Source organism: Acipenser ruthenus, chromosome 25, assembly GCF_902713425.1.
Source record: "Acipenser ruthenus chromosome 25, fAciRut3.2 maternal haplotype, whole genome shotgun sequence".
Taxonomy (NCBI): Eukaryota; Metazoa; Chordata; class Actinopteri; order Acipenseriformes; family Acipenseridae; genus Acipenser; species Acipenser ruthenus.
In genome coordinates this window covers 15,062,342-15,080,127 of record NC_081213.1, presented here as the reverse complement: position 1 = coordinate 15,080,127, position 17,786 = coordinate 15,062,342, and the positions used below count along the sequence as shown (strand labels likewise).

General features: G+C 38.4%; 1 protein-coding gene across 12 annotated transcripts in view; it reads left to right on the top strand.

The window, feature by feature from the left end:
• LOC117411749 (inositol 1,4,5-trisphosphate receptor type 1) overlaps window positions 1-17,786 on the top strand; it is a 168,943-nt gene extending 151,157 nt beyond the window's left edge. For all 12 annotated transcript variants that reach the window (XM_058999396.1, XM_058999394.1, XM_058999397.1 and 9 more), the window contains 3 exons: window positions 3,643-3,803; window positions 13,741-13,902; window positions 16,647-17,786. In XM_058999396.1, coding sequence (XP_058855379.1) covers window positions 3,643-3,803; window positions 13,741-13,902; window positions 16,647-16,733 — 410 coding nt within the window. In that variant the 3' untranslated portion in view covers window positions 16,734-17,786. The remainder of the gene's footprint in view (window positions 1-3,642; window positions 3,804-13,740; window positions 13,903-16,646) is intronic.

Sequence of the window (17,786 nt, the reverse complement as noted above, 5' to 3'; positions counted from 1 at the left end):
TACGAAGGAGATGCAGTTGCGTTGAAACGTAACATAGTTCCTGAGGCAGCGTATGTTTGTTTTTTGTGTGTCGCAGAGGAGGACGGAGCCAGCCCAACCAAATGAGCACTACCCTCCCCTTCACTCCCTTATTGTTGCCCATCTGTTGCCAACTTCACGGAATTATAAAATGCTAAGACTTTACTTTCTCAATGACAAAGACCCGAATTGTGTAAAATATTTTGTTACCTAAGGGTTGTTTCCTAGTCTGAGGTACTTTGGCTAAGAAATGCATGATAAGAATGAGTACCAAGAGCAGTGAAAACAAGTAGTAGAATCTTCACAGATTAGAAAATGTGCATTTAGTAGATTTTTCAATAATGCTGGTTATAAAAATTAAAAGTCTGACAAAACAACAAATGTGGCTTCATAATATGTAACAGTTATTTAGTTAGTATTTATTTCACATTAGAAGGTTGTTTCAGTTAAAGGCAGCTTTTCAAGGCGATGCTTCGTATTGCATCAAAAGGAGTTGCAACATATTTTATAACACACTTGTAATAAAAGAAAACAAAGGGGAAAATGCAGACTATACACATCTTATTATATATAATGTGGTTAAAGCTGGTTGTGTTGCTTTGCAATACATATTGTAGTTCCACATGTGTGATTCTGTAGAAATGGGTTTTTCCAAGAACCTTGTAACCGAATTTGGGGAGTTGTTTGTGGACTACCTGGAGTTTACTCACGGCTTCGGGTTGGGAACCACTGCAGTAGACTATTGAGGTCTTGAAAGATATATATTGTGTTTCTTATAGATCAGTAAATCTAATCAAGATGGACTTTTCAGTACATTGTTTTTAATAAAACAATATAATGTGTACATGGAAAGCAGCCATTTTAAGTTTCTGAAAGATGAACTCCTTTTATAATTTACTTGTCTTGCTTTCGTAAAAATACAATGTCCAGCACACATCCTGGAAGTTGAAAGGTTTTGTGGTTTAAACTCTGTAGTGAACCAGGACTGTGCCTCTTTCCTGGAACAATTAGTCATAGCAGTGTTGGAGTCATGGTGATGCTGCACTTATTAAAACCCTTTAAACAGGTCAGGTATTTGAATCATGTCGGAATGATTCTTGGTGTGAAATGTGACCTTTTCATTTCCTTTTTCATATTCCTTTATTTCATGGGTTCTGGGTTGTTGCTCCAGTATTGCTTTGAGTTGAGTTTAGCTTGTCTGGAGAATCCTATGTTCCTGGACTGAGGGGCCTTCCTCATCCCATTCAAAGCATGTGATAATGTGACCATTCAACTCTGCCAGCCCCACCCACTGTACATTTTATAGAGGCAGACTATAAAGGTCACATGATTTTGAATGGAATGAGGAAGGTTGCTCAGTTTAGGCACGTAGGATCTCTACATTTCCCTTACTAGCTTGAGCTAGAGAGAAAATACCATGATGTGATGTTGGAGCAACAGAACCTACAACCATATAGAGGGATTTCAAATACCAGAACAGTAAGGGACTGAAAAAAAAAATACATTTACCTGCTGTTTTAAACAGAATTTAAGACCTGGTCTTTTTACTAAATATTTCTGATGTTAGCTCGGAGTAGCTGTCTGAATCATTTTTGCATGTTCCTGTTTTTCACTCCCTTATTGTTGCCCATCTGTTTACTTCATGGAATACAAAATGCTAAGACTTTACTTTCTCAATGACAGACCCAAGTTGTGTAAAATATTCTGTTACCTAAGGGCTGTTTCCTAGTCTCCCTGAGGTACTTTGGCTAAAATGCATGATAAGAATGAGTACCAAGACTTGAGATTGCTGAGAGTGCCGTTACTGAGGTGTGAAAAGAATGTGGGAAGAGACATGAGCATCGCACCAGAACACTGACTGAACGTATTGAAACAACTTCAGCTTGGAGGAGAAGGACATTTTTGGATACAGCTTTTACCCTGCAAAATTTCTTTGCATATTTTTTGACTGCTTCTAAATAACCCTTAATTCTTATTAGATTAGATTTGTGCCTTGGCAGGGTTCGACATTAGCCATGGCCCGGGGCCGCTAGAGATTGTGGTTTGGCCAGTTTTGTAGCACCACAGGCCCATTTGTTTAGTGTAATGTATGTAAGTATATATATAAATTAGTGTAGTATAGTGCACAAGGCTGAATAAAAGGCTGAAAACTAAATTTACAAATGCACTGGTTTGCTCATTTAAAACATAACTACACTCCCCACCCTCCGATTAACAGCATAATTGAACTAATCTTAACTTTCCCGTCGTATTTGTTGTACAGTGAGAATCTGAGACTGTACAGAAATGCTGTTGCCCTCGACATGGTACATTATTTGTAATTCAGGTTTTCTACAACTAAGCAACCAATTGCGCCAACAAGCCAAAAGAAAGGGCTAAAAAAAAAAAACAGAAGATAAAAATTGAGTGGAAGAAAGACTTCTCCTGGCTTGATTGACAGTGGGGGAAAGTCATGTTCTGCCTTGTTGCAGTCAGTTTCCCAGACAAAACCAGCAGCTTTTGAGGTGGAAATTCAGCATTTTCGATGATATCATAGCCAATCTCATAGTAATAGTTTGCAACATAGCAGGTGTTTGACTGCAGCAAAAGAATTCACCACATGCACTAATGGATACTCGGATAAGTGATTTGAATTGTCAAACTTTGATTTGGAATGCTATGTGGTCACATCAGAAATGCCATTCACAGTCTTTCCCAGACTCGGTGGTATCCGCAATAAGAGTGGTGCAGACTTGGGAGAAGGCAATACAAGAGACAATGCTTTGAGAAGGATGATAATAATAATAATAATAATAATAATAATAATAATAATAATAATAATAATAATAATTTATTATGATGACGATCATTGTTTTGAATAGTGGTTTATTAGGATTATTATAATTCAGTTAAACTTTTAGCATTGCTGTGACCATATTGTAACCGCTCGGTGGCGGTTTAGCTTATGAAAGAGTATCATTTGTACACATGCATTTTCAAATATTGAATACAGTATTGAAATAATGCAAGAACATATATTGAAGCCACTTCGCTTAGCCACTTTTTTCTTTCTTTTGAGAGACATGGGCTCTCTTCAGTTATCGTACATGTAGTTAGAAGCATAATGAAAATAAGAAACGTATATATGTATCTGGGCCAGTAAAAACACGAGCTCAATGGCCCAAGGGACCAGTAGTTAAATCTGAACGTAGAGCCCTGCTTGACAAAACAAACATCTAAAAGGTTTGAAATCCGGTTGAGTTTGGGAATTCCTATTGGTAGCAACTTGTTCTGATTTACTTAATGTAGCCAGACTTCTAACCTCAAATGGAATGCATATAGAAGGCAATAAAGACACAGTTTACCCATTTCTAATCACAAACCCTGATGGTAAAGCACTCCTAATCAGAGCAAAAGACTCGATTTAGATTCAATAAGGGACCAAATACACTAATCTCATTACAATCTGAGCCAAGGCTATTTAGAACCTGGTAAGTTTATCAATAAAACAAAATATTAACTCTGTATTCAACCGGACTTCAAAAATTGTCTGTGTGCTGCAGCATTTAAAAACGGACTGTTCTCATAAAATGGTTCTGTTTAATGTTTCGGTTCTAATTGTTGGTTTTTGTCCTTTCTAAAAAGGTTTGGAACGGGACAAGTTTGATAATAAGACGGTGACGTTTGAAGAACATATCAAGGTGGAACACAACATGTGGCACTACCTGTGCTTCATTGTGCTGGTGAAAGTGAAGGACTCCACTGAATACACTGGTCCTGAAAGCTATGTGGCAGAAATGATCAAGGTAAGAGCAGTGCAGCCTGGCCAGGGCTGTAGTAATTCCATCATGCATCGAGGAATTGGAATAACTTGCTTTTCATGATCTACCGTATCATAATAGAGCTGTGCCTCATGATACAATACCAAAAGCACAATACGGCTTATTGCATTTCACCAAGTGGTTCTTGAATGAAGAACAGGTGTGTTTTTATAGTTGGTGTGAATACATACCGTCTCTCTAGTCCATTTGATTTGTCTCAACAAAATGGTGAATCATTACCATTTGATATTATTATGCATCATACAAGGGGCCCTTCAGGACAGTCACATGAATTGGGATGCATAACATATCGTATTCTGACATTAGTGTATTGTTAAGCTGCAGTAATTGGGGGATGTTGAGGTCCCTTCACTATGCTGGGGCCACTAAAATGAAATTCCATGAAGGCTGAGATTATGCCCCTCGTAAGGAGTCATACACTTGTGTCTTCAGCTCTTGTATAGCATTAAACTGTGCTGAGTCAACTTGGTTTTAACATCAGTTCTGTGGGGAAAAGATGGCATAACTTTTGAAGATGATCTCCATGAATAACACAGATGTGTGTTTGAGCAGATGTGTGTGTTGGAACATGACAAGCTGACAAAAAAATCATCTGTTCTCCGTGAAGGACATCTGCAAACCTCCGTTCAAAGCCGTGCCTTGTTCCCTATAGAAGCGTTGTTAAAGCCAGGCTGCCTTACAGCCAATTTTCAAGCACTGTTACAGAAAAGAGCTGTAAACAAGTGTCAGATGTTGTTTCTATGAAGGGAATATTGACAGAACTGTTTTTCAGAGATTTTATTTTTCAAACCAGACATGCGCTTTGTGTGCATAGCTGAGAGAGACTGGGTTTTTGGAAGCTTGATTTGAATGTTTTCTCTCATGTCTGATAGTGGTAAGGTTGTGACATTTCCATAAATGTGGGAAATTGTTTTTTCATTTCATCTAGCCAGTGTCCTGTTCACCACACAGGTGGGAGGGTTCCGTCTATAGACTGTTTTCCGTCTTAATATTTTTGGAACTGTGAAAAATGAGTGTGTGTTTGGAATGTGTACTGTAGAAATGACGGGCTTTGGCGAGCAGAGAGCTGATTTCGTAAGCAAAAACGAAAAGTTGTTTTCAGCGTCTTGCAATTTACCCTGACAAATATGCATTTTAGTTTCCTTACAGCATTTTACACTGTAAAGTCATATTTTTATCAGAGCTCTGCATTTGGTTACAATGGCAACGGGGTCAAACAAATACAGACTTCATGATTGGTGTTCGAGTTACACTTGTACTAGTCTGTACATTGACCTAGCGAGTCAGTGGCATATATGATGTTACAATTTACTAATAATTTGAAGGTGTCTGTGGTTTTTAAAACTTCATAATTATTTCTATGTAGTTTGGAAATATAAAGGAATACAAAAATGTAAGGTTTGCCTCCTGTGTGTACGATTTAAGCCCTGGTCACACCTGTAACGTTAACCATAAATCGTTTATGGAGCGGTCACACCAAAACGACAAAGGGCTCTGATTTTATATTGTACAGCAGATGCCAATCAACTTTTAGTACACGCCCACTTTTATTTCTAGCAAAATGAGGAACAGTGATTAAGAACATTAAGAAATACTCCTGTTGTGTTAGATCAACAGACGGCATAGGAGACACAAGACGAGTGTGGGTACACATTGTACTACAGAGTAGGGAGGAGTTAGGGAAATTCCACACATTTGTGTGTCTTGCCTCAAGGAATTATGCACGGTCGCCTTGGATACAACCACTTCCCATTTAAAGTAAAACATAAAATAAGAACATGGTATGTGTCATTGATTTACACCTTACTGAATATGATAGACGATAATCCACACATTATGTATATATTTATACTGATGTATTATTTATTTAAAGCAAAAAACTACAATATGCAGACTGACATGTCTTTATGGAACATATAGGATCATACGTCATGCTTGTGCTATAATTATACATTAATGGCTGTTTTATCAAATAATTTATAACACAATAAAAAAAGATTCCTTGATGTATACTAGACCCAGTTTTCCGACGTGATGTTCTGCGGTGGTACAGTCTCTGTAGTAAATCATTGCAATACCTGTATTTACTGTATCGTGTTTTAAATAATATATAAAATAACACAAGGTAGGTGGTGTTGTCACATTTAATACAGGAACATTTGCCATTATCGTTGTAGCAGGAAAAAATTGCTCTGAAAGCGATCGAAACGATAGCTATCGTTATCGTTAACAATGATTTGTTATCGTTGTGGTGTGACCACCTCCATTCATTTGAACTGGAACGATTTTTAAAAATCGTTCTCGTTCCAGGTGTGACCAGGCCTTTTATTGATTTAAAGGCAGCAAAATATGGAAATTGCACTTTTCTTTTCAATAATAGGTCAACATAATTTTAAAAGGTTTACAAAACTTGAAAATGTCGCTGAATTTGTCACTCAAGGTTATTAAAAAAAAAAAAAAAAAAAAAAAAAAAGAAAAAAAAAGTCTGCTTATGTTTTTTTTGCAGCCAACACATTTTATAGAACAATGAGATCTGTTTAAACATTGTTGCAATAGCGACTCAAGTTTCAATGTTTGACTGCCATTTGACATTTTGCATAGCGCAAATACTTCCAAAGTTAGCTCAAAGATTCTATTTAACAGAATAGAAATTAATAGAATATCTTTGGTTAGCTGTACCTGAGAACACAGTGAAAACGAGCAGCCATATTTAGCTGGAAACAAAGTATTCTCAGCACACTAAGCTTAAAGTTTTGGTTTGAAGGCAGCAGAAGCATAACTTTTTTTTTTGTTGTTGTTGTTTTGTATTTGCTTGACAAACGCCCATATGCACGGTGACTTGGAGGTTTTTTTTAGTTTCTGTTTGCACTTTGTTTTGTAAAATGAAACGGTTTGTGCAATTATTGTGCACAGTGTGTTTGTTTCTGTAGGTTGTATACGCATCTCTGCTTTTGTATTTGTTGTGTATAGGCTACGTCAAACTACTGTTAAAATATAAACTGCTAAAAATGTTTTCCTTGCTTCAGTCGGCACCATACATTTTCTGTCTTGGCTACTTTGCTCTGCTCACACCCCTGTGACCAGCACAGTGTGGTGTGTCGTTCCCTCTCGCTTTGACACCCATAATGTATTTGACACCCATAATGTATTTCAGGTATGTGTGCTTACTATAGCCCTACGATTAATTAATAATTGATAAGTGGTCCCCTCAAGTCACCCAGATTATGTGGTTATAAGAAATACACTATCTTGCAATACAATTTTATTCAGTGAGAATAGTCTTTACAATACCTAAAATACTGCTTATTTGTATGTGATAAAGTCAGATGTTTGGGCAACTTCTAGATTTCATACTAGAAGTTGCCCAAACACGACAGTGGTTCCCATATTTGAAAAGGTTACAGATGTTTAGCCTAGTTAAAAATTAATCTTTGATGCCATGTAGCTGGAGATGCAATCTAAACTGACCTGTGACCTTCCATAGTTCCTTACTGACAACTTGGGATTTGCATGCCGAGTATCAGGATCTGTATCAGGATCTATGGAACATGTGGTGGTGTTTCCTGTCCAAGTTTTTAAACTCTCCTTCAGACTAGGGATTGGTTCCCATGACCTTCCCTCCCAGACAAACCAAAAGCACTATGCTTTAAAGTGGCAGCTGCATCACATGCCCTGATGCCTTGGAAATTGTCCCCCTGCCTCTGGAGTAACAGTCAGTTCTTGACACCCTTGTTGGGGAGCACTTGATCCCAAACCATCAGTGTCTCATGTGCTGGGTCTTTATTCCACCACCAGAGTGTATGAGGAGCTAATCTATAACCACGTCACACTCCTGCTAGAAGTCTTTAGTAAGTGTTTTTTGTTGACTTGTCTTGACGCTTCGTGCTACTGATGCTAACATGACAACATGACTGTTCTTGTAAAGCAATAAATCTCGACAGACCTGCGGCACTAGTCATTCTCTGTTTTCTAAAAGGTAATGACATTAGATTGAATCATTCTCACCTTAGTGAAAATGCTGCTGCTTAGTGCAGGGTGAGATTCCAAGGGTTGTGGGATCATGGCTGGGGACTGTTCTCCTTTGCACTCCTGCGAGATTTGGGGAGATTTGTTGTCTTATTTTACAGCAGTGTTTTGTTTTAATATAGTGTGAATGTGATCATTTATGGATAAGTTGTGTTTTTTCCCTATTTAATGGGTTGGCACCTGACCTAACATGCAATACACCACGAGGGGTGCTGCGTCTTTATTGGCTGAACTATTGAGGACTACAATATTTTAGAAAGCACTTGCCCAAATCTGGCTGAATTTTGAACACGCAATTTTTTCCACGTTCTGTGAATAATGATTGATAACCTACTGCATGGCAGCACTGGCTCCAGTTGTTGCTATTGGAAGCCGTATCCTGGAAACCCCTGCTCCAGGTTTTAGGAAAGTCCTGGTGTCCCAATTGTTTAATGGTACTGACACTTGTGTTTTATATCCTTAGTGGGCTGAGTTTCTTTCCTTTTTTTTTGTTACTTTTTTAATACCTTATTTGGTTTTATGTTTTTCTTTGGCACCTTTTAATTGTGTTTAAATCTTTTGGGTCACTTGCATAATTACTTTAGGGTCGGTGCTTGCTGTGTCCTCGTTTGTGTAACCAGGGTTTACAGTCTTGTGAGGAGTCACCTGAGAGGATTAGCTGGCTGTCACAGTGGAGCACATCAGTGCTGCAGCCTTCCACGACCCACTTCACTGGGCATGGAGCAGGAGTGCTTTTTATACAGCTTCCACTGACCTGCTTTCAGTTCAAATGTTTACATAAGGCAAGAGGTATTTTATTGCCTTCTTGCATTCAAATTACTAAATCCTGTGTGTACTTCTCGCATAATATTCAATGTAAAATTCATGATCTGTGATTTGGTCAGCAGCCAGCTTGAATAATATATTCCACATGAATCCATGAACTGTACGTAAGCTATGGTATGTCGACTGCCAAGTACTTTATATTCTAGAACAGTGGAGGTTTATTTCACCCATAAGTTTGACATAAATCTGAAGAAACTGAAAGTGATTTCACTGTACATCTTTATGAACGTGCTTTTAAGGCCACTATAAATCCTCCTTCAATATTAAGGCAAGCCCTGTATTCTGTATCAAAGCCACTATTAGCAGTCCCAAGCATATCAAACCACTATATAATGACCTCTAATACTGTAACATGCTGTGAATGTCTGTCTAAATTACAATGACATGTGACATGTTTTCATTTAAATGTATATTTAATGATTTATTAGAAACTATAACTTTAGAACAGTATGCATTGAAGAAAACAAAAGAAACATCTTTGCTTATCTTTGACAAATGTTTTGCCAATGTACCTTCAGTGTTAAGGCCACCCCCCCCCCATTGAAGCCACATTGTGTTGGTCTTTTGACTGGACTTAATGACATTTTGTGTGTGTGTGTGTGTGTGTGTGTGTGTGTGTGTTTAGCTATATAGGCTACAGCTTGTTTTGCCTCCAGAGACCACTAGCACATTTTAAAAGTGTGAACTATGCACACATTCAAAGCTTGGTCATGTGATTTAGATGAGTAGAAATGGGGTTCTCTCATCTGGTAAACAAGAGGTCTATACAAATCGCAAGGGCAATTGCCATAGAGTACATTGTCTTTGCGAGTTAAATAGATCTTGCTAAAACTTTTTTTTTTTTTAAATATTGACGTCAATTGGGAAAAGTACATTAAGCCTTCCATTCTGCTCTTTGGAACACAATTTTAAACCTCCAAGTAATTAAGATAACTTTTCATATCCAAATAGTACTTTTTCTGTTGTCTGTATTTATCTGTTTTCGAGCTCAATACCGCAACATCCTTTCTTTTGAATTTAGGATCTTTAAAAAAATCTACTTCCTACTTCGCTTGAAATGATGCAAAGCTGCATAAGGAAGTACAATATAGGTTGTTATGCAGTGGAGATGTGTCTGTACAGATGGGTGAAGATGTTATATTTTCTTTCAGACTTAGGGAAGACTGATGGGAGGCACTGCTGTTAAGGGGTGTTATAAGCTTAGTGTTACTGGCTCACTTTGGCCATGCAGGGTTAACAGGAGGGCTTCCTTTCATTGTATAGGCAAAACAGAGTTTTTTGAATTTCCAAACGGCCCTTGAGTAAGTACTTGTTTTGTCCTCATGCCCTCAATGTAACCTTGGCATACTTTCTGTTCTCATGTATCGAGCGTGCAAGATGGCAGAAAAAGTATGATCAAATCTCAATATTGGATCAGCAGAACTCGGAATGGGAAAATGTTGGCATTCTGATATAATCTAAAGCACTTTGCTGCTCTGATTTTAAAATGCAGATTTCTGAGGGTGTTTCAGAAATGACATCCAAATTGCTGTGCATGTAACAAAACACTGTTAGACTGATTTTTTTATGAAGTGTTTTTCATACAGTTTTTAACTTGCTGTCATCAGTGGTTTTTGGAAACAGACCACAAACATTAAACATTCATTCTAATAATCACAGCTGCAGAAGTATCCCACCCAGTCATTCTGTGCTGTTAGCTAATGGTCAATTATTTAAATGTCCTCACAAGTGCAGTAGCATCTCAAATATTACCAATTATCTATTTAGGGCTACCAAGATATATCAAGTCATGACTGACGTGTTTAGGTGAAATGACCTTAGAAGTGAAACAGTAACAGAATACTTGAAAATAATGCTTGCAAACTGAGAGTTCTCCTTCAAGTACAGGGACAATAGCTACTACTGTCCAGGGTTTAGCCTTGCGCCGCCCCAAAATGGCCTAGGAGACTGGTTCTCGGTCCTGGTCCAACTTGTGAGTGGATCTCCTCAGTCAGGCTCCAGGGACTCTCACGAGTCAGTTTTCGCACCAAGAGCCAGGGACAAGCCCTTTAGAAGATAATGCTATTTTCTGTTTCAGCAGTCCCTAATGTATCAGACCGTTGTTAAACAATCTCTCTACGAACAGCATGCTGTAAACTACCAAATCCTATCAAAATTGTGATAACTATTGGAAACAAAAAACAAAAACTAAATGTTTCAAACTGTACCTTCAGTATTGAGGCCACCAGCCTTTTAAGGATAGGCTAATCTCTATTAAAGTTCTCAAATGAACAGAACTTTTGCTAGCAGTTATTGCTGGGAATAGTTAATACATTCTACCTAGTGCGAGTGGTCTCAAATGATTAATTTGATTTTGTGAAAAAAACATTGTTCATTTATTAATGCAAACTAGAAAAATTGCATGTGGTTAAAAAGAAATAAACTATTGCGGTAGGTGAAACTGTAAATGAGAGTACAAATGGCAGTGTATATTGCATGAAGACTTGCACTGGTCGTGTTCTCAGAGTGAGTAATGTCACGTGTAACAGATCTGTGATTTTCCCTGTTGCTTATTTTTTTTATTTATTTTTTTGTTGCTCTGTTGGACAGTTGAAAGGCTGGTCAGCACGCCCCCGCGTCTGAGATGTTTGCATTGTGGGGACTTTTCCACTCCTCTCTCTTACCTAGAAGAGAGCTAACCAGAAAAGCTGTGAGTGTGGCAAGGCTGCTTCCTGTTGCGGTTTCCAGAGCCCTTGAGATGAAAGGGCCTCTGTGGCTGTGTTGACGGGAACAGAAAGCTTGTATGCAAGGCCCCCATTCCTCTTGCCCGGGCTTGTAGGAGGGCCAGTTCAGACAGTACACAATACCATTGGTATGCGACAGGCCAGCATTGAATGAGGAAGAGACTGGAATGGGACTGCACAGCAGGAGAATGTTAATAGTCTTGAGCAGCTTTTATACTGTACACTACCTTTGGCTTGTGTGCTTGCTGTGTTCTGTAGAGCATTGAAGTAATTAAGTGGGGTCTTATTTCAGTCCCTGTACATTCTCATTATCTATAGGACCACTTATCCAGTTCAGGTGAAACTTGGCAAGGACATTCTTTAAGTTTATTGAGAGTATCCGAATCTTGGGATACATGGAATACCTGTCCATCTGTCACACTTGCATGTTTATCAGTATCTAGCAAACCACATTTCTAATAGTGACTTTAACACAAACTATTGGGATTTTCATAGCATTTGCATGTTGTGTGTGTGTTTGTTGTTGTTTTTTTTTTTATACAGTCAGTTTTAGGTCACAGTGGTATTTTGATAGCTCTATTTGTATTTACAGAAGGGTTGTACTTGTTTACTTACCACTAATTAATTTGCACCAGTTTCTAGGTGTTGGCAAACTGGTGGTGGTTGGTTCTGAAAAGAGCAGTGCTGAGCATTTTGGTGCTGGGTATTTATTTTAAACTTGATATTTTACTGTGCGCGGTGTGTACTGGTTTTCTCATTTCCCACGTAGTTTCAGCAAACTTGGCTGAAGCTGTTGGCCTAAGGCATTGAGTCATAAACAGCTGCTGTGATGACGTTGTCCTTGCGAGTGGGAGAAAGTAGTCCAATGAACAAATGTTTTTAAAGCTACTAATCCATGGTCTATCCCCCTCCCAAGAAAATGTATTTCTGTAAAAGTATGTGGTAAAAGCTACTAAATTAGTTTTTATAAAACAGGTAAATGCATCAATCTGAAGAAACATGTACTCCTTTAGTAAAATGATGGACAACATGATGCAGAAAATTGTAGAACCTGTTTTAAAAAAAAAAAAAAAAAAAACTCTATAGTAATTTTGATATTTAGCCCAAGCACTGTAGCACAGCTGTTGGGTAACTGGTGCACTTCAATCCACCACACAGCACTCCAATCAGGAATGTATTAAACGTCATTGTCAGAAAATCCATATTCACTTTCTTGTTTATTACATCACTGTGACACATTCAACTGCACATGCTCCTAAAGTGTTGCCATGGTAACAAGTCAGCACTATGAGGCAAGTTTAGAATGTACCTCTGGGAGCAGAGCTCTACATACAGAGGGAAGACTGAGCCATCCGACTTGGCAGGGTGTAGCCTGGTACTAATGAAGAAGAGGACTGGCACAGCAGGCTGGGGCTTGTTTACTGCAATGTTGTAAAGAGAAACATTTTTGGATGTGTTGGTTTTCTAAGCAGGAAATGCTGCAATTTGTGTCCTGTGATAGTTCAGTATATCATAAAATCACTGTTGCCAGCCTAACTCATTTTACTGTTGCCTTTTAGCATTCTTTTGTTTACTAAAAAAGACAATTGGACATTGTCTGGCGGACCCAGTATATTGCCTACAATCTGTTTTCCGGGTAAATATATCCCACCCAGTCATGCTGCACAGGTGTCGCTGCATTTCAAGAGCGGACAATTACAGTCCTTAGTTAGGGATATCAAGAGATCTGGTAAACAAGGGGTCTGAGCGGGTTTCACGGGCAATACATGTCCCGCCCCCAGCTGTCAGTCATACCTTGAAAACTGCAATTCTAAAACACTAGCCAAGTGTAAACTATGGCAAGCCTAGGTTATATGTAAACTATAGATTAGGAACCCATGTTGTATATATAAACCACCTTGGACTGACTTGTTACCTGCAGGTTTGAAGACTTGATGGTAATGTGTCAAAGACCATGGTCAGCCAATGGGCTTCAGTGTGTAAGCTATTGGGGGTAATTTTACCCAAGCAGTGTCTTTTGGGGCAAAGCTTGTTACTGGCTGAAAGCAGTCCATAGAGGAAGCAGCTGCTTGGTTTAAAGAAGCTGCTAAAAGGGTGGGAACAATTTCACTTCCTGCAGAAGTGACCAAGGAAGTGGAGCGCTATCTGAAAGCACTGCTTACTACATGAAGTAAAAAAATCTGTTTTGTATTAAAATGAAATACTATAGCATGTGGTTCTTTCAAAACTACACATTGAATCTAACTTTACAACAGGTAAGAATTCTGGAGTTTGTCTTTTAGGAGGGTCCCATTGTTCTTGTGCTGAGATTGTTGTCTGTGTTGCAGGAGCTCAACCTGGACTGGTTCCCACGCATGCGTGCCATGTCCCTGGTCAGCAGTGACGCGGAGGGGGAGCAGAATGAGATTCGAAACCTGCAGGAGAAGCTGGAGTCCACCATGAAGCTGGTGTGCAATCTGTCAGGCCAGCTTACCGAACTGAAAGATCAGGTGGGTTCAGGGAGACCACCACTAAAATGGAATATTGAGCAATTAAGAAGGCCACACATGCAATTCATCTGAAAATAGTAAGAGAGAAGGAATGCATAGCCACAAATGGTAAAATGCATACTTTTTAGAAGTTAAGATGCCTAATTTTAAAGAACAAAGTGATCTATCAATTTTACACGAGTGCTTATTGTTTCTATATCACTGATTTACTGAATATAAATTCTCACACCGAGGTTTTCGCACAGGTAGGTATATAAAGGATAGAAATTACAAGTCCTTGACGTGTTAATAAATGTGCACACTACTGTAGGTAAGCACAAAAGTTCAGCACCAATGGTAATCATTGAATCTGGATTTGTTTAAAAAAGGAGAATTGCTTCTAAGGATCTAGAGATTTGTGTTTGCCAAACTGTGGTCTAGACAGAAGGAAACCATGGCAATAAGAGGTGGTCAGCACCACAGGTCTAGCGTACTGGAAGGAGTGACTGGGCACGGCTTTGCACTGCACATGTTCCTACACAATGGGAGAAGGGGGTGGAATTTCTAAAACTAGTAATTGGGTAACCTTTTGACTGCCATTCAAATTGAAAGTTTGTTCCTGCTGACAGCACGCTTAGCTTTCTGTAGGCTGCACACTGTTAACTTCTTTTTATTGGTACAGGTGAAACAGGACAGTGACATGACCTCTCATTAAAGGCGGGTCAAATGGCCATTTAATTAAACGCCTTCAGTGCATTTATTATACAGCTGGTATTTTACAGGTTAATTTGAGGATAAAAGTTTCAGTTTTGGGGCCAAATTATTCCAACAGTAAGAGGTGTGATTCACATACTCTGACCAATGGGAATATCTAAACCCCTAGTAAAGACAATTGCAGGACATCTCTGGGGCTTGCCAGCAACAATGTAGAGGGAGCAATTAACTTCTCGGGGAAACCACCGCCACCCAAAGAATGTCTTACCTGTGAGATAGATTGGTGTCTTGTATGTTGTACATCACAGCTCTGGCATGGTTCTGGCTACTGATATCAACAGTCTGAGAAATTGTAAATGTTTGCTGTAACTGTATAAACCTTTTCATGTAAAATGTGAAAAAAAAAATGAACATGCTTTTATGAATGGGATTTACTACAGGTTTTAAGTAAGAGGGGACACAGCTCAGGGCATTTTCCCATATCGGTGAAGAATACACCACAGTTATTAATGAGTGTCTGGATATACTCTGTGCACAACAGTTTGTAGTCCGGAACAGAAAAAACATTTGATTAAGCCGCCTCCCGATATCGTGATCTCATTTCTGAAGCGCAGACACACAGTGCCAAGCGGTTGCAGATTGAAGTTGTGTAGGTTGTCCATGCTGGCTTCTTGTAAAAAAGGCCTGTGTTTTCATTTCGTATGTTTAAGACGGTTTGATCTTGTGACTATCTTAATCGTCCCTGGGGCTGTGCCACACTGGATTTCTTTTGATGCATTTTAAATATATTCTTTAGTGACTTTGTTTGAAACTGGCATACAGATCATTTCTTGCCTTGTGACCTGATTGGTGACAGTCACATGAGGCATGCAGGCAACTCAGAATGGCTGCATTCCTGAGAGGGATTATCATACAGGGCTCGGGGTCATCACCCCAAGAGCCTCGGGAGCAGACCTGAGCAGAGTTACCCTGGAACTGTTAACCATACGTCTCAATTAACTACAGCTTTATAAACGCAGCTCATTTTAATTACACTGCATTGGGGAGTTTTTAAACATTTTAGTAAATTTAGAATTTAGTCAAAGTCGCTACATTTACTGGGTGACTTTTTGTAAAGTTTGTCTCTCCTGTAATGTGGCATTTAAAAATTATTCAAATTCCTTTTTTTTTCATTTTATGGTTTGGGAAAAACAAACGGCAGAGGCTCGCGGTGCACAAACAGCAAAGTGTTACGAAACCATACGTTCACAAATGGAGCACCAGGCAGTATAAATACATGATTTATGTTTTTCACAAATGAACATCATAATAACATATTTAAACTCTGGAACTGTAGTGTGCGAGATGGTGGATTTGCAATAATACAGTTCATAGTCTGGCATTGTCAAAGTGGTGAATGTCTACACTTTTTAACCTTTTAGGTTGAGTTTTTGGTAGCACTTTTTTTTTGTTTTATTTTCTGTTATAAGTGATTTATAAACAATCTCTAAACATGTTAATTATGCTATTAACAATTAGAGTATGATTAGAAATAATAAGACTTAAACACTTTTGCCTATTGATAATCTGTTGTATGTCTCTTCAGCTCTGTTTGTCTTCTATGCCTGTCTCACCAATTGTATGGGGCTGCTTCTGCAGTACTTCTACACGTTTCCATTTGTTTTTATTTTTGTTATTTATGATCACTTATAATGGATACCTAAACCAGTGTTACAAGTGTTTTAGATTCCTATATTCTATACTTTTTTTTTTTTTCTCTGTGGTTTCGTATAATTCGCCATATTTTCTGTGTCAATTAAATTTAATCCAGGTTTGTCAAATGGGTTTTGGCTAGTTGATTTGGTGACCGCTGTGTTTTCATAGACTGCGCACAGTCATCAGTTTCTGTTTCTTTGAACAAGAAACTGAACCTGGGGAAGATGCTGCTTATCATTTTTGTAAATCGTGGGCTGGAAGTGTGAACACAACAGGGCATGTGACGCTTTCAGCACCGCAGCATCACGACTTGCAGCTAGCCCCTTGTCAACCTCTCCATCTTTCACTCGTTCCAGATGACTGAGCAGAGAAAGCAGAAGCAGAGGCTTGGATTGCTGGGACACCCTCCCCACATGAACATCAACCCTCAGCAACCTGCCTGAGCACAGAAGAAAAATTCAATTCTTAGCAACTGGGACTGAGGCAAAGCAGTGGAGCCATTTTAGAAATCCACAATTGAACTACTGACTGGAATGTGTAGTTCACCAGTAGATGAGCAAAAATACTAGAGCTTAGGACAACTAGGTTAAATACTTCCAATTGCATCTGACCATTGCCAAAACCTTACAAGTAAATAAAATGGCATTCACTGGATGAACTTGAAAAGAAGAATATGACTGTACATGGCGACTAAAAGCCTGATGAGTGACTGAAACCTGTTTGAAAAAAATTCAGAGATTTTGTATTTAAAATAGTAGAGCAACCAGTATTTAATGTCTTATTTTTGTATAACGTGCAATACTTTAATATGCAACCACTGCAATGTGTAACTGGTGACTTAAAGGGATGGTGTACAATTAGTTTAGATCTTCCTGTATATACGACTTGGTGAGCTTCTAAAGAAAAGTTTAAAAAGTACTGCAAATATAGATATCCTGAATTTTAGCAGTTTCCTGTTTAAATAATACAATTAAAGAATATTTAGGTAATATTTCTATGCCTGCTAGGATGTATATAGTAAGTCTTATTTGATCTGTATAATTAAATATGGTACATGTGCCAGTTATTGTGAAAGGTTGTCCCAAGACAAAAGTTACATAGCTTACAGTGTTTAAACTCTTAATTAGATGGGTTAGCCTTATGCTTTGTGTTGCAAGTGCTTTGTTAGGATCCAATTGCATGGCTATTTTGTTACTGTCCCTTTAAGACCTGTAGCAGAGCACTGACGTACTACCTGTGAAAGAGCCACTGTCATTTTGTTTGTTTTTGCTAATTTAATGTACACAACTTTTTTTCTGGCTAATAAAATTAAGACCTGTTTTTGTATATCTGTATGCCAAGTTTTGTACAGGAACCTCCGTGTACTGAAGGAAGACTTGTATAAAAAAAAAAAAGCAGTGTTACTGAAATAAATGTTCACAGAGCACTAATATTATAAGAGTACTGTTGAAGTTGTAAATGCATTTAAATCTATTTAATAAAATTTATGAAGCAGT